Genomic DNA, 18,489 nt, shown 5'->3' on the forward strand with positions numbered 1-18,489 from the left:
AGGGAGGCTGAGTAGTGTGATGCCCCTGTAGTTGGCACACACTCTGGTCCCCCTTTTTATAATATGGGGACCACCACCCCAGTCTAACAAACCAAACCATGGGAAAAATCGGGTAAAAATTCGGGGAGTTACAGATTACTGTAGTTGGGCAAAACCTTTCTCAATACAAATAAATGCACTGGGGGCGCAACAGGGACCCATCCAAGATGGCGGCTGGCTGATACGTCAGCACCAATAGGCAGCGACAGTCCATGAGGCGTCTACACATATAATGTCTGATTTCACTGATGTTGACTGCTGTATAAGACTCTCACTCACTCACACAGGACATTTTAATTTCCTTTGCTTCGCACACCAGGAGCCTCGTGTACAAAGACTTGCGTGGACTTTATACTAAAAGTTAGCGTACGACAAAACCCTGAATCTGGTGTAAACACAAATATTTTCAGATGTATGAAAGTGTGTAGGCATGAATTCACACACATTCAGTTTGTACATCCCACTGAACGTGGAACCAAACTCCTCCCTGGCCACGCCCCATTTAAATATGCAGTTTCATGTAAATAGGCCCTTTGAGTGGGGATTCCCCACGATGTCACATCAGACAACATGAACACACACAGGGACAATTTATTCAGTACACTGTTAAACTGATTAATCATGAAACTGGAAAAATGTTTGTGGGAGCTACAGAGTGTGTGTGAAGCCGACATGCAGAACAGCACACACACACTGACATTAAAAAGGTGAGGCATGCCTCAGCTGACAGTGACATTTAAAATTTACACACGTTTGACAAATTCTGAACACAGGAAGTCTGCTAAGAAGCTCTGCAGCTCACCATCAAGCAAAACAAAAGCAAAAAAAAAATCATTAATAATAAAAAAAAATACATATTTGAATGCGCACATGCCATGTGATGTAAACACCACATTAGCAGACCAAAATAATTTATAATTGTTTATAAAAGACAGAAACCAGCAACTCACCAGTAAGAAGACGCACCAGTCTGCTCAAGACCCCAGTGGAGCCGCACTCCCAGCCTCCAGACAACGTGCATAAAAGCGCACAGAATGGGCCAAAAAGGCGAAACCGGTCGCTTACCCCAAATCAGATGCTGGTGGCCCAAACGCCCGTGAACAGCAGCAGCTGTAAGCCGCAGTGGTGCTTGGAGTAAAGCAGCACTCCAAGCCACTAATAAAGAGCCACCCAAAGCTCCAGAGAGGAAGGAAAATGATGAACGCACGCAGTCACCACAGCAAGTAAAGCCACTCCAATGCTGCCTCACGGGACAGACCAGGAAGCAAAAGAAGATCAAAGCCACAAAACAACACTGAATTTATATCCCTGGCTCACATCAAACACAATCAGAACCCAGGTGCGTGCAGAAACATAATCAACCCAGGTGCGCACAACCAAGAACTTCCAAACACATGTAGGGGAGGGCATACACACTCCACACTACCACATCTACCCCTCACCTTTATATCGTCGTCCCGACGATAAAAGGTCAAGACCAAGGCCTAAAGATAGCAACCTGAAGATTTGAAGTTTGCTCTGGAACTCTAGCAACCCGCTCAGCAGCCTGATTACTACCCAGATGTATAGCCGATGTATATTTGAATGTTGACCAGCCGTAGAACGAGTGGTTTGGCGCAAGACCTGAGCACTGGTGCTCGGCTGGTCAACATCAGCGGAAGACGAGGGTTCAGATGACTGTATTAGAGCAGGTGCTCCACTCCGATTGCGATCTGTCACACACAAGGCAGGGGTTACTAAGGGAACAGGAAAACTACAGGCCGATGGGATTCTGAAACCAAGAGCAACACTTCACTATCAGAGGAACAAGAGTCCTCAAGTGAGGCTGTCCTCTGGTACAGAGGAAGGTGGAGCTTGATTACCCTCCAAAGGTCCCAAGAAGCGTTCAACATGTCACGATGCAACAGCCACGGACCTTATGCAAGTTCTCAACAGGAGCCACGGTGTAAACTGCACCCTCCCCAGATGGAATACTCACCACCTGATGGACCACCGAATTCCACAGATCCTGAATTTTATGACGCCCATGCGCAGCATAATCCCTCACATACCCGCTGGCCTACCGACGGTGCATACCGCACCACGGTGATCATGGCGCTCTTTCCTACGATTCGCAGCTGCAGAAGCTGCTCCCGAGCGCAACCAAAGCAACCCTAAGTTTCTTCTGGTGCTCAGTCACCCAGCCTTGCACCTCACCTAATCTAGGTTCCTCAATCTCCCTAAGAAAGTCAGTGGGAAGCCTTGGCCAAACATTCAAATAATATGGTGGATTCTCCTGTTACTCTGATGTGGTGTGGTGTTATAACAAAAGAGGACTTGAGGCAAAGAAGAAGCCCAATCCTGCTTCTGCGGCAACGGCAATTGTCCGCAACAGATTATGAAGAGTGCGATTAAAGTGCTCACATTGCCCATTGCCGGCTGGATGGTAGGGCGTAGTATGAGATTTTTCCACACCGTACAGCGAGCAAAGTTGCTGAATCAAGGCACTCTCAAACTACGTCCCTGATCAGAGTGCAGACAACCGGAACGCCAAACTTGTAGAACCACTCTGAGACCAACATGGGGGCCACAGTGGAAGCCCTTGATCACGTGTTTGGAACTGCCACCGTAAATTTACTGAACACATCCGTCGTGATCAAAACATTTTCATACCCATTCCTGCGAGCACTCCAGCATCGTAAAATCTATGGCAAGGATCTCATTGGGCCGCGAGGAAAGCAGGTGTCCCATGTAGCTGTGTGATGCTGAACCAGCATCCTTTGCTACTTGGCACCGCTCACATTCCTGGACCCAATCCTTATATCCTTAAACATGCCTGGCCAATAGCACCGTTGACGGACCAACTCTGCAGTCCGTTCCATGCCCTGATGACCATGTTGCTGATGAAGATTTAAGGTCTCATGCCTTAGAGAAGCTGGTAAGAGGAGCTGAAGAAATTCCTCCCCACCATCAGGACGATAAGCCTGCCGGAAAAAGACCCATCTTGCTCCACAAATTTACGCTGGCGAAGCAAGAACAAAGCACATTTCGAGAGACGCCGCCTCTCTACAGCAGAAGGTTGAATTCTCTGCCGCAAAAACACTAGACCTCTTTAACAGAGGATCATTCTCCTGTAAAGACCTAAGGTCGGAAGCGGAATAGCCTGGAAGGGCTAAAACCAGAGACTGAGTGGCAGCCTCAACTGGATGTGACAGTGGACCATGCTGCCAAAGCTAAAGGGGCTGCAGTACCAGGCAGTTTGTTGGACCAGGGCTTCAGAGCCTGAATATGCCGGGATAAGGCGTCAGCATTTCTGTTACTTCGACCGAACGGTACCCTGATTTCGAATGGAAGGCAGCCAGCTGAGCAGCCACATCGGTGCTCCGTAGCCCCCAATTTTGCAGTCTGGAAATACTCAGGGGATTATTGTCAGTGTACACTATGCACTGTGACCCAACAAAGTATTCACGGAAACTTCTCCGTCATGGCCCACTTGAGTGCTAAAGAATTCTAACTTCATGGAGCTGTAGGTTGCCATGGTTGCGCTCAGTGGGCCGCAACCCCCTGCTGGCATAGGCCACCGGTCTTACTCCACTGGCCGTCTCTTGGGAGAGAACAGCTCCCAGTCCCACTATAACTAGCGTCCACTTCCAAAATTAAAGGCTTTAGGAAAAATCTGCAAAAGCTAAGAACGGGCTCAGATCACTAGCTTGGACTTTAGTGTCTGGAACACCTGCTCACACTGCGGAGTCCATACTGCCTCTCACAGCTTTGCCCAAACCCTTTTGGACTTTGTACCTGCCAGTTCAGCCACCAGCCGGTTGTAGAGGCCCGCCAACCTGGCAAATCCCTCCACAAAACCGGCGGTAGTAACTGGCAAAGCCAGGAATGACCGCAGCTCTGTGGTATTGGTAGGACTGTCCCACTGAGACACAGCTTAATCTTTTCAGGGTCCGTCGACACCCCTTGGTCTGAGATGACATGGCCCAAGTACCCCCACCTTACGCTGGAAAATGAGCACTTTGAGCCGCGCCTCCAGGCCTTCTGGGTTGAGCCGCCCAAGCACCATCTCCAGACGCTGAAGATGTTGTTCAACAGAGGAGGAGTAGACCACAATATCATAAGGTACAGCAAAAGAGACTGACCTTGCTGGTCACCAAACATCCTCTGCATCAGCCACTGGAAGGTGCTTGGGGCATTACACAAGCCAAAAGGCATGCGGTTAAACGTCAAAAGGCAAAGGGGTACAAAAGGCAGTTTTAGGACGATCTGCCTCAGTCAACAGGGACCTGGTTGTAACCACTGGCTAGATTGAGTTGTAGAGAACCAGACAGCACCTGACAACGAATCCAGTGTCTCCTCGATCCGAGGCAAGGGGAAAGCGTCCTACGCGTTTACGTTAAGCAAACGGTAATCCACACAAAGGCGTAGGCCACCATCCTTCTTCTCTCACCAATACAATTGGTGAAGCGTACGGACTGCTGCTTTCCCAAATGACTTGAGACTCAAGCAGCTGATTATATGCGCCTTAACTGCCTCATATTCAGAAGGCGGGATATGGCGATACCTCTGGCGAATTGGAACATCAGCCACCAGGGGTATGTCACGTGACAGAAGAGTCGTACATCCCAAGTCGCTTTTCATGCTGGGCAAAGACTGACTCCTAATGTTGCAACAATGACTTCACCTTCTCCTGATCCTGAACTCCTAAAGCGGGTAGTTCAAAGATGCTATTCTATCAGGCACAGAGGGCGAAACACTGAGAATTTGTAGACGCAACGGGTTCTATCCTCCGTCACCCCACTGGCAAGCTCACAATCTGCGCCACACCCAGACTACCAAGTGTGGTCCGTGGTTAAAGCAGGACGGCCTTCATCCCCACATTAACCACAGGGATATATGCAGTCCCTCGAACCACTCTCACTAGGCATGGGGAGACAAGTAAACCCACCAGCTAACCCCAGTCTCTGGTGGCTCTAACAAAACACTCTCTCATCAAACTCCTCTGAACAAGTGCAAGCCACCAACTTCATGGTACCTCCAGGCACCCGCACCACTCGTCTACCCCGGACCTTACTGTACTAGTCATCAAATCCCTCAACTGGACCCGCCTCATGGCATTTCTGTAACCGCAATGAGGACCGATTTAGGGGCCTCTAAAACAGCCGGTGTATCAAAAAGAGATGAGCCAAGTGCAGTAAAAAGCGAACCATAACAACGCTTGATGACATTCATCCCCAAAACACCAAGAACTGAAGGAACAGCACCAGGGGGGTCCCTAACCACTAAATGCCACAAAGCGGGCATAACCTTACCACACAGCTCAACATCAAGCTCTAAATAGCCAATGTAAGGAATTGCCAGCCCATTTGCTGCTCTAAGCTGAAGCCAGATTACAGGAACGGAGGCGGTCCTGACCCATGTTGCAAAATTCTCAGAAACAACTTTCTGTAATGGTAAGAAACCATAGAACCAGTGTCACTAAACATGAGACCAAACACACCCGATGGACACATCTATATTTGGATATTGCGCAAAATCAGTCCGGCTGGCGGTACCAACTGTGAGCTAAGGGTTCCCCACCTGAGCCATGGCAAAAGCTCAGGGGGCTTCTACTTTCCCGGCAGCCAGTCTGATTGAACAGACCTAGCAATTCCTGAACCAGGATTATCATGCCTAGGTTGATACTGAGTAACGACACGAGAACGGGTACAGTTCCTAGCATAGTGTCCTGTTTGCCGACACCTACGACAAATTAACGGAACTGAACCTGAGTACTCTCTAAGGAATAAGGGGCCTGCAATGATACAACAGTTTGAGTAAGTTTATTCAACTGTTCTTGCTGCTGCTTTAATATCCATAAGCTCTCTTAAACCAGACTCCGGTGGCTCACACTGCTTACTTGACTGGACACTGCCTTGCACTCCACACTGATGGCCAAACCGAGGGAACAGAATAACTATGGCCTCTAGCACCACTAGTAGGCCCTCACGCTCCCACCTCATCGCCTCAGCCTGGAGCTCCATCAATCTAATGTCTGGCTGCCTACGAACAAGTTGTTTTAGCTCGCGACACAAGGCACTATCAAGAACGTGTTCAGTAAATTGGTCTCGAAGCAATACCTTGGCATTAGGGATCCCACCTGGCCTGCTGTCTAACCCGAGCCATCAAAGACATTAAAGCTAGCGAAACTCCTGAAGGCTCTCACCCTCAAGTTGGTGCCGAGCAAAAAAATCTTGCTGCAAAGTGATGTAAGATTGATGACATCCATAAAGCTCCTTAAAATGGCAAGAATTTTATCAGAGTCCCCACGTTCAGCAGGTGGACGGACTTAATTTCCTGTTTGGCTTCTCCTTCCAAATGATCAAAAATAAACAAATCACGGTCAGCAGCGGCCAGATGTCGGGCAAGCATGCACGCCTCAACCTCTCGGTCCACTCAGTTATCCCCAGCCCAGTCCTTCCATTAAACACAGGGCACCTACGGTCCCGAGGTACAACCACAAATCGCTCTGTGACAGCGGAAGAGGGGACACTGTATTTACCACTGAACCAGACAGCTGAGAGGCGCCCCCATCTGGGTCCAAAGCCACCGCACACTCCCGACGGAGTTGCTCATTATCTGCTTGAAGCTGTGAAACAAGGCTGCAATTCCTCCTCCATGTCAACTGAGGAAAAATGCCAAAAGCCCCCCCCAAAAAAAGATCCTAAAAGTTTGGGTCCTAACACCACCTCCGCTGTTCTGGATACCTTTTTATGAAAAAACTAACAATTTAAACCACCAAACTACTAACAAAATAAAAGTCTCTGCCCCCTTAATTTCCTGGTAATCCTGCCGACAACGCCAAAATGTGGCAGGAGGGTGGGAGAGAGAGCGATATATAGCTCAGGTTGGAGATCTAATATCAACAGATTGACAAAGTTGCTGACAACGCCACCTAGGATAGGCCTAGGACCCTGCACAAGGCAGACACAGGTTCGTTTTTACCTTTTGAATTAAGGGGAGCAGAGACCAAAAAGAATTAACTATAAAAAGAATATACCTTTATTTATTCCCAACGTTGATTGGTTAAAATCACCCCATTTACCAATAGAAAAACACACTAAGTGGAAAAAAAACAAACCCAACTCAATAAAATTACAAAACTCTCATCCACACACACAAAAAAAAACATGCAAATAAACCAAACACCAATATATTACAGTTAAAAACCACATTAACACGTAGGGCGATGATAAAAACAACACACTCAATAAAATACAGGTATGGGATAAATGTGGATCACAAAGCCAGCACGCGATATGTTATTTCTCTTTTTTTCACCCACCTCTGGCTTTGTAACCCCTACAATGTCCGTATAAAGTCCAAATTGTTACCAGACTATTAATAAGATGCAGCTTGGTCAAATACCCAGGATCCAGGAAATCAGCAGCAGGAGGAGTTACGCAAGGCGTGGCCCTCATCTAAATGATCAAGCCGATGCAGCTGTCCCCAGTAGCCACCGCGGGAGGTGCAGCCTGGTCCCACTGTGATGTAAACACCACATTAGCAGACCAAAATAATTTATAATTGTTTATAAAAGACAGAAACCAGCAACTCACCAGTAAGAAGACGCACCGGTCTGCTCAAGACCCCAGTGGAGCCACACTCCCAGCCTCCAGACAACGTGCATAAAAGCGCACAGAATGGGCCAAAAAGGCGAAGCCGGCCGCTTACCCCAAATCAGATGCTGGTGGCCCAAACGCCCGCGAACAGCAGCAGCTGTAAGCCGCAGTTGTGCTTGGAGTAAAGCAGCACTCCGAGCCACTAATAAAGAGCCACCCAAAGCTCCGAGAGGAAGGAAAATGATGAACGCATACAGTCACCACAGCATGTAAAGCCACTCCAATGCTGCCTCACGGGAGAGACCAGGAAGCAAAAGAAGATCAAAGCCACAAAACAACGCTGAATTTATATCCCTGGCTCACATCAAACACAATCAGAACCCAGGTGCGCACAACCAAGAACTTCCAAACACAGGTAGGGGAGGGCATGCACACTCCACACTACCACAGTTGGAATGTACCTGGATGAGATTTGGATGATTACGTTCCACTCAGCTGGCGTGGCTCAGCACAAGGTTGACTGGCACATGCCTGACTGATCAGTAAGCTCAGGCTGGAATGCCCAGGATGCCCAGTGTGGTCAGCACCTGTGTGTGCACAGACAACCCCTGGCTCATCACCGAATTGCGCTCTGGGCCGACCGCAGTTCTGTGCGCAACTCCAGCAACAGTAGCCTTCGTAATCGAAATCGGTTTATGAGCCAATTGTCGTGATTTGCAAGTAAATCCTCGTGTTCCCTGAATCACGCTCACGTCAGATTGCACCATTTGCAAGATGCTTTAACTATGCAAATGCCGACATTGTTAGTGCCATTTTACGCATCACTTTGCACATGTTTTATATCCATCCATACAATTGCAAACACGTGGGTGTGTTAATTGTTCATCAGTGTGTCTCTGATGTGCACATCATTCTGATGACTTCTTGTTTTCACATTATTAACGGTTCCCTGCGTCACCTCTATGTGTCCACAGAGGAACAATATCTGTAGAAATGTACATATGCCAGCCAGGATTTTTGCGTGCACACCTTCATGCACAAGTGACGCTTGCATCACTTTTACATTTGCACGTGGACATGGAGACGGGCGTATGCCAGGTTTTTGTGCGTACACACGCTTTGTACTTGAGGCTCCAGGTTTTGTTACAAAGATGAACAGTTTTTCAAGGCCAGGAAAAGAAAGTTCCAGGTGATTCTAGGGTCTTAAACTACCTTCTTAGGCTGCAACTGGGGCTGGAGAGTTAAAACCCTGGGAAAAGAACTGTGTTGCACAGCTTCTTGCGTGTGCTGGCACTCTGTAACTCCAGTGGAGTTAATTTTGTGATGTGGTGCAGCCTTGCGTTGTGAAATACAGACACCACAAATGACCTGAAGCATGAAATGATGGTTCTCAGTTCCAAATTGGGAATTGTGAAACAAAAATGCATAACAATTGGATGGAAATGCGCACAAATGCCCTCTTACTTTTGCCGCATTTGCCCTATTGATGTTTCAAATCCTGCAAAACCTTGGAGAGGTCGCCGCGCTGCGAGATCTCAGTAACATTGAGATCTGCATTGAGACGCTCTGATCACGCTGCACTTAACTGCTGCACACAGACACCATTAACATCGCAACATAAAACTATTTTTATATTGTGCCTAAAACTCTCGTGAATATTCTCTGGGTTTTTAGACATTGTTATTGCGTTTGTTTTATGTAAACATGCAAGAATCACAGTCTGTCTCTCTGTTATTTTCAGTGTGAGCTGCTGTGAGCTACAATCGCTTCCTGATCATGTCGTTCTGGGGGAAAGTGAAGTTTGCTCTTTAACGTCTTGATTATTGTTCTTTACAACACAGTTTGTCTTCTTTGTTACAGACTAATATAATATGTCTGAAATTCGATTTGCGTTTATTAAATTCCACGCAGATTAAACATAAAACGGATTATTTATTATAATTGTTTTAGCAAGTTTTCAGGGTATCATGCAGCAGTCTCTTATTAACATGATGAAAAGCATAAAAAATTACATTTTTGTAGTGTAATATTAATTTACAACTGTCATCGTGTTGATTATATGTTGTTGCATGCAGCGACTCTGGCACACAAGGGATTATGGGATATGTCAATAGGGCGAATAAACGGAAAATTACTTAAGGATTGCAATACTATTTGGATGGAAACACAGGTAATGAGAGGACAGTTCCTGCTGTAATAATGTTACACGTAAGTATCGTTTCTTACCATGACATAATATTACAAATGGTAAAATAACCAAAATTACTGTTCAATCTTATTGTGAAAGCGCCCACGCGATCGGGTTTTCACGTATCCCATAATTCCTTGCGTGCCAGAGAGTTGCTGCAGTCAAAACAACAGAGAATCCACACAATTGTAAATGAATATTATACTACAAAAGTAATTTTTTATGCTTTCATCACATTAATAAGAGACTGCTGCATGATTCCCTGAAAACTTGCTGAAACAATTATAACAAAAAATCCGTGCTGCTACGTTTAATCTGCGTGGAAATTTAATAACGCAAACCGAATTTCACACATATTATATGTTAGTCTGGAACAAAGAGGACAAACGTTGTAATCAAGACGTTAAAGAGCAAACTTCACTTTCTTCCAGAACGACATGATCAAGAAGCGATTGTAGCTCACAGCAGAGAGACAGCCTGTGATTCTCCCATGTTTACATAAATAAACGCAATAACAACGTCTAAAAACCCTATATTCACGAGTTTTAGGCACAAATAAAAATAGTTTTATGTTGCGATGTTAATGGTGTCCGTGTGCAGCGGTTAAAGTGAAGCGTGATCAGAGCGTATAAGTGCAGTTCTCTGTTACTGAGATCTCGCAGCGCAGCGACCTTTCCGAGGTTTTACGGGATTTGAAACCTGAAAAGCCTCAATACTGCGCCGGTTATTGCAACCATAAGCAGCACAAAATACCGACTTCGGTGCGAGCCTATTGTGAACAGACCCATCCAATATGGCGTTGACGCTCGATTACGTTCCAGCAAGTTAGGAAGCGTCTACGTGTATAATGTCTATGTTGACTGTGTTCAACGCCTCCAAGAAGCAACGTTTTGATTGGCTGATGTGTCTGAGCCAATCACTGTGCTGCCTGGACAGAGGCGATACTCTGCTCTCTGACGTTCGCTGTTCTTCTCTAACATTTAAAATTAATCTTTTATTCTTCTCATTTGTCCGAGTCCGTGGAGTGGTGTTTTCAGCAGGTAACACATTTTATTTATATGTGAGCCAAAAGACGGTAATGGATGCTGAGGACTCATTAACAGACTATGTTAGCAGCGAGGCTAGTTTGGAGCTGGTTAGCATAGCAGCTAAACAGATCAAAGTTAACTTTATTTCTGTTTTCTAAATGCATGAACTGTTTGTAATATATTCACTACAGTGGCTCATGGCTGTAAAGTCGGCAGCAAGGTGCGCTTTAAAGTAAACTGTCCTTTAATCGGAAGAAATATTTTTCAGAAAGGGACAAAGGGAAGCGCGCGTTCACAGACATAGATGCGCGTCTCCGACAGACTGCTCGTATGGTGCGTTCAGAAACTTCGGACTTTTGGTAACACCCGAAAAAACATAATAAAAACTCATCCTACAGGGAAAATAGTAATTTGAACAAAGTAAATATATGAACAAAGTTAACATTTATTTGTACAACAGTTTTGCACAAATAACTGATATTTAATGTTTCTTTGGCTTAAAGAGTCCGTGTTGCAGAAAATAGAATTCTGTGTAAATAAAATTGCTTGGCTGAGGCTAGCTGCCTTGTTTCTCAAACGTTTTCATCCATCAAATTGAGAAATGCAATAAGCCTGCACACAGTTGCGAATGTGCATGATTATGAAAGCCTATACCACTTCTGGGTCAAAGGTCATGGGACCCAAGCACCAGTTTGCTGCAGGCTTAAATGATACGGCTGCAGGTTGCATGTCTGCTTTATTCTTTACTAGTGTCACAATTACCCATGTTATTGCTCAAGCTCTTGTGGCTGAACGCCGCTTGTCTTTCTAAGAAGTTGACGCCGACCACAAGGGACTGTGTAACTAGTTAGCATCCTGGAATCTTATCGGAATTAACCAGACAAGTCGCTCCACCGACTAAGAAAGGTGAGAATAAACACCAACAGGAGTTGGTGGGAGCAAAAGCGCGATCAATCTGTCCATCCTTTCCATGTCGGGCTCAGGTAAGGTTTCAGCCACATCCAAGTCTAACCAGGTCCCTCACTGCTTAGCTTCTGAGATCTGATGGGATCAGGCTGACACAGAGCAGATCGGCTGCTAATGGATGGCTTTGGTATAATACCTGTAAATAAGCAGTTTTATATCCAGTTCACTTCAGACAAGTCAGGGGATGGATACATGAACATTTCCAAGTCACTGAATGTGTCTTGAACTTTATTACATCAGTTATGAAGAAATAGAAACAGTACGACACTGTGGCTAATCTGTATGGAGTAGACAGTTCTCAAAAACTGAGTGACTGCAAGAAGAAGCGTGAGGAAAGCCACCAAGACACCCAGACAACCCAGAAGAGTTACAGGCTTCTCTGGCTGTGACTGGTGTTACACTTTACATCAGATATGTTGTTAATTATTATTGTTGTAATGTTGTTGTGCAGTTGATAAACGGTTACTTTCATGAGGGGGTTTGGACCAGCTGTGTGTCTGTCTGGTTCTCATTCATGGCACATTCATGTTCGTGGCACATTTGTCCAGTTTTGTACAACTAAGGTGACAATTATAAACTTTAACAAGTATCAAGCATTTCTTCAACTGGACTGAACCTCTGAGTTGTGTGAAAACATAATTTGGGTCCAGATCAAGAATGTGGGAAAAAAAAAATCTAAACCAAGGAGGCTTGATGTATAATTCCACAGTATCAGTTCTGTCAGTGTAGTAACTTCATGGTGACAGTGCTGCTGATTTGTCTTCACTGTGACACATTGTTGTTCATAATATTTGCTTCTTTGCAGACATGTTGCAACAGTTGGTGATTAAAGAAGAAATGCTCCCTGAACAGCAGGAGTTGAATCTGAGTGTTGACCAGAAAGACATTAAACAGGAACAAGAGGAAGTCTGGACAAGTAACGAGGGACAGCAGCTTCACTGGCTGGAGACTGAGAAGACCAAGTTACATTTTGTCCCTGTGAAGACTGAAAATGATGATGAAATACCACAGTCATCACAGGTTCTTCAAAACTCAGGTAGGAATTGATCAAAACTCTGAAAGTCTGTGTCTGTAAAGCCTGCCACACACACCAAGAGGAACTGGCTTGTGGCCGATGCCGCAGCCGGTTCCTCTCCGCGGGGGTGATGTTGCGCGAAGGGCGTGCAGATGAGGGCTGCATGTTTGGTTTTTTTTTTTTCTGCCACAAGAGATAATGGAACAGCGTGTACAGTGGTCGCACGTCCTCTGCGCTGCGCCAGTCTGTAGCTGACCAATTGCTGCAGTTCCCTAAGGCACGTGATTTCAACATGGCGTCACAAATTAACATGGTTACAAAACTGCTGTTGGAGGGGAAATTTGTGGAAATGTTCACCACGTTTCTATGTCTCTATGACGTTCAGTCTCGAGACTTTAAGGACAAGGCAAGAGAGACTTCACACTCAGACATTGCGAAGAACCTGGACCAAACTGGTAAGCGCATTAAACTATCATCTCACTCAGGGCTAGGGGGTTAGCCGGCATTTTGTCCAGTGCACAGCCACAATACGACTTTGTGGTGGTTTTCCACAGAAATGTTATTTTATCCACAGTTGTACCATAAAATGAGGGAGAAAACAGTTTAATTAAACATAGAAATTGGCTCTAGTAGTAAAAGTAACTAGTAAACATATATTGCTGTGACGGTTTGCTGCAGCAAACGAGTGCGTGCACATTGACAGCCTGCCCCCAGGTTGAAAGCGACGGTCAGATCATAACATGCAGCGGATGATCTGACTGTCACGTCACCCACGTGAGTTCTGTTCCACATGGCACGGTGTCTGTCCTGTCGCGCACCGTCCACAAGACATGCATGTCAGGCAGGACACACGCCAGCAGATGTGGACATGAGATGAGCGCATGCTCCATTCTTGTCATTTCATGACGGTACGTCTGTGACCATGGGTCATCTACAGAGGAACAGACGGATCACACTTGTATTGTCCACTTGATAAGAGGGGTTCAATAAATGCAGTGTTTTTATATGGTGTGTGGTTTTGTGTGTGTGTTTTTTTTAAATACATCCATGTCCTTCCTGATGTCAGGCAGTTTCCTGCACCTTTCACAGGACAACGATGACAGCTCAGTGGTAAAGTTACTAACTGGCAATCACAGCTTTTGGAAAGTGCAGGTTAGATTCCTGTGAGTGGCATGTAGTTTTTAAATTTATTTTTTCCTCACGTGTTCCCACGTGCACAAACCATCGCAGTGGCATCTTACATGCCGGCCTTGTCGGAACGATGATTCATGGTTGGTTCATACGAGCTGTTCTGACATGAGTCGCTTTGAGTTGTACTTATTCGCAGTACGTGTGAAGGGCCCTTAATGAATGTTATTCTAAATACTATCAATTTAATTTCTCCTTTGCAGACATGCAGGCTTTGTTGTTTATGAAAGAAGAAATTCTCCCTGAACAGCAGGAAAGAAACCTGAGTGTTGACCAGGAGGACATTAAAGAGGAACAAGAGAAACTCTGGATAAGTCCACAGGTACAACAGCTTCACCAGCCGGAGGAGGCCGATATCACAAAGTTCCCTTTTAGTGCTGTCCCTGTGAAGAGTGACAATGATGAAAACCCACAGTCATCACAGGTTCATCAAAGCCAAAGTGTTGAGAGCACAGAGGCTGAGCCTGTAGCCAGCAGCTCATCTGTACTCGGAACACTAACGGCACAAGCAGGTGCAGAGGACAGTGAAGGACCACGATCAGGTTCATGTAGTCTTTTACCACAAGATACAAATGGAGGAGTTCAGATTGCTCTGAACTGACAGTTACAAATGGAAGCAGACTAAAAAACTTAGTTCAGCTTTAACAGTCTAAAAAACAGCAGTGTCTCTGTTAGTCATAGCAGGTGCAACATGAATAAGAAAAAATATAATAGCTCTGAAACTGGAAAAACATGTGATCACAATAACTACTTAAAGCAAGAAAAGAGAAGGCAAGGAAGTGAAAAACCATCTAACTGTTCTAAGTGTGGTGAAATTTTGGAAAAAAGGGTAATGTAATTACTCCCCTTACAATTATACAGGACAGAAACCATTTATCTGTTCTGAGTGTGGAAAAAGATTTGGACAAAAGAGCCACCTGATCACACATATGAGACTTCACACGGGACAGAAACCATTTTGCTGTTGTGAGTGTGGAAAAAGATTTGTAGATAAGAGCAGTCTGAACACACACTCAAGAATTCACACAGGACAGAAACCATTTAGCTGCTCTGAGTGTGGTAAAAGATTTGCACATAAGAGCAGTCTGAACACACACATGAGAATTCACACTGGACAGAAGCCATTTAGTTGTTCTGAGTGCAGTAAACAGTTTGGCCATAAGAACAGTCTAGTCATACACATGAGAATTCACACAGGACAGAAACCATTTAGCTGTTCTGAGTGCGGTAAAAAATTTTCAGCTAAGAGTAGTCTGATCACACACATGAGAATTCACACGGGACAGAAACCATTTACTTGTTCTGAGTGTGGTAAAAGATTTGGAGATAATAGCAGTCTGGTCAGGCACCTGAGAATTCATACAGGACAGAAACCATTTAACTGTTCTGTGTGTGGTAAAAGATTTGGCGATAATAGCAGTCTGGTCAGACACTCAAGAATTCATACAGGACAAAAACCATTTAGCTGTTCTGAATGTGGTAAAAAATTTGCAGCTAAGAACAGTCTGATCAAACACATGAGAAATCATGATCCCAGCAGAAGACATAATCAAAGGAGGTGCAATTGAACCTGATTTTGTCATTCGGAACAATCAAGAAAAAACAGCCAAAATTATCAATGTAAGAGTACCAATGATTATGGCCTCAAAAGGGCTGGAAGACATGGCTGTGAAAACTGCTGCTCCGAGGAATTCCGCGGATTTCATCATGGGGAGGAGGGAAGGGGGTGATGATGTTTTACTCTAATCGTGATCTTCACTGGGCTTTTAAAATGCCTTTCGCAAAGCGTTCTTTTTTTTTACGATATTCTGTAAGTTTTATAAGTCCGTAGACACTGATGTGTACAGCAGATACAAATCGGTGTCCTCAGATCCACGGAACTCCACTGAGGAAAAATACCTCACTCAAAGCGCAGGATTAAAGCAGGACTGGTTGGTTGCTACGACGATGCTGTGTGTGACTGCTGCTAAACGTAGCATGTGGACATTGGATACTTTGAGCTATCAAATTTTTAAAGAAAAATTTTGCGGATTGTCTGTCATGGAGTGACGTTGGACAGAGGAGAGATGGCAAGAAAGATGGTTTGAAAAAGTTTAATAAGCAATCAAGAATCTGGAATGGCGCTGGCTTGAATTAAATTCATGAACACACCCGATAGCTAAAAGAAACAGGAAAAGTGACTCTTTCATTATAAGGTATGTTATTGATATTTTACCATGATTTTCAAAATATTCTCCAAGCTTTAGCTTTGGTTTTTGAAATGCTGTAACAGTCTTTTCAGTCTTCATGAATTTCATGTAGTTTAATTGTTCTGATGTATTTTAGAACTTAAAAATGGGATCGACGCTAACACGTTAGCATGTCTATGGCGTTTTCAATGTCAAAGTTAGCATTAAGGTGTTCGCATCTCAACACATTTGTGTGCATTTGTTTTCTGTATAATAATTAATGGCTCAACGTTTGTTGTAAAAACAAAATTATATATTAATAATAATAGCAACAACAATAATGGTAATAACTAATAATATTCACGCACATCTGCCTGGACTGAGGGCCACCAGAAGTGCTCCTTGAAACTGCTGAGGGTGTGAAGAATACCAGGGCAACAGGAAAACTTTGAGGCATGTACAAACTGCAGGATGGCAGGACGAGCATCTGGAGGCACATAGAACTGTCCGGGGGGTCCTCCTCCAGGTTCTGGAAGTGACCTCTGGGCCTCCCGGATGACCCTTTCGATATCCCAAGAGAGGGCTCCCACCACCACCTGGCTGGGAATGATGGAGTCCAGTGCTGCTGCGTGGTCCTGAGAGATGAATTGACGTGACAAGGCATCTGCTTTAGTGTTCTTGCTCCCAGGTCTGTAGGTAATGGAAAACTGAACCATCCAAAAAATAGTGACCTGGCCTGGTGAGAATTGAGCCGTTTAGCACCTTGAATGTATCAAGATTCTTATTATCTGTCCACACTGTGAAGGGAATTGACGTACCTTCCAGCCAGTGCCTCCACTCCTCCAGCACCTCCTTGACCGCCAGGAGCTCCCGGTTCCCCACATCATAATACGTTCAGCAGGAGACAGACGCCAGGAGAAAGACATACAAGGGTGCAACTGGTTCTCGCCCCACGCTTGCTGGGAAAGGATGGCCCCGATCTCCATGTCAGAGGCATGGACCTCCACAATGAACTGATGATCCGGATCAGGCTGGATAATTATGGGGGCATGAGTGAATTTGCGTTTCAGTGTGTTGAATGCATGTTCTGCTTTGGCAGACCAAATGAAAGGGGGTCTTAGCAGAAGTAAGACTGTGTAGGGGAGCAGCGACCTGACTGAAGTTTCTGATGAACTGGCAGAAAAGTTGGCAAACCCGAGGAATTGTTGAAGCTGCTTAACATTAGTAGGGACTGGCCAGTCAGAGACCACACAGATCTTGGCTGGGTCTGGTCTGATCTTGTTGGAAAACAAATCCTAAAAAGGTTACACTGGACTGATGGAAGGCACACTTTTTGGCTTTGACAAATAAATGGTTCGCTAGAAGTCACTAGGTGGACATGGTGACCATCATCAGATTAATTCCTGGAAAAAATGAGTAAGTTGTCCAAAAACAGAGGTGAAGGAAATCTCTCAGTACATCATTTACCAGGGCTTGGAACATGGCGGGCGCATTAGTGAGACCAAAGGGCATCACCAGGTATTCAAAGTGCCCCAGGGGGGTGGTGTTATTATGGACTGTAGATGATGGAATTCCTAAATTACTTGCAACTGAACGTTAAACATTGAAACTGTTGGACTATTTTTTTCATGCAGTTGTTCACAAAGTGGTGATCCTCGCCCCATCTCTGCTTGTGAATGGCTGAGCCTTTTGGGGTTTTCTCTTTTATACCAAATCATGTCACTCACAGTGTCCTCAGTTCCCAAACGCTTATTGAGTGTTGTTAGAAGTAAAGGTGATGTAACACAGTGGTAAACATACCACTGTCCCAGCTTTTTTGAAACGTGTTGCAGACATCCATTTCAAAATGAGCAAATATTGACATAAAAACAATAAAGTTTATCAGTTTGAACATTAAGTATCTTGTCTTTGTGGTGTATTCAATTGAATATAGGTTGAAGAGGATTTGAAAATCATTGTATTTTTATTTCCATTTTACACAACGTCCCAACTTCGTTTCCCTTACGGAAAAAATCTATAGGTAATTCTATAGGCATGACCTATAGGTTGCTATAGAATTTCCGTGGACAAGCCTATAGAGAAACCTATAAGTGGCTATAGGCAATTGGGACTCACCTATAGGCCCTCTATAGGCAGTCCTATAGGATAGCTATAAAGCCCGCAGGCCAACCCATAGGATCTCTGTAAGAGCCTATAGGCCGGCCTATAGAATTTCTATCAGAACCTATGAGCTTATAGGCCAACCTATAGGATCTCTATAGGAACCTACAAGTCATAATGCCATAAAATATACAAAGGATAATGGAAACAATTA

The 18,489-nt window shown here is 44.9% G+C and overlaps 1 protein-coding gene across 1 annotated transcript in view; it reads left to right on the top strand.

The window, feature by feature from the left end:
• The window catches only part of LOC117522193 (gastrula zinc finger protein XlCGF57.1-like), a 215,668-nt gene extending 200,066 nt beyond the window's left edge, over window positions 1-15,602 (top strand). The window contains exon 3 of the mRNA XM_034183597.1: window positions 14,863-15,602. Within this exon, the coding sequence (XP_034039488.1) occupies window positions 14,863-15,575 (713 nt within the window). The 3' untranslated portion in view covers window positions 15,576-15,602. The remainder of the gene's footprint in view (window positions 1-14,862) is intronic.
• Window positions 15,603-18,489: the final 2,887 nt, after the last annotated feature.

The sequence above is a fragment of the Thalassophryne amazonica genome, chromosome 12 (assembly GCF_902500255.1).
Source record: "Thalassophryne amazonica chromosome 12, fThaAma1.1, whole genome shotgun sequence".
Classification (NCBI taxonomy): domain Eukaryota; kingdom Metazoa; phylum Chordata; class Actinopteri; order Batrachoidiformes; family Batrachoididae; genus Thalassophryne; species Thalassophryne amazonica.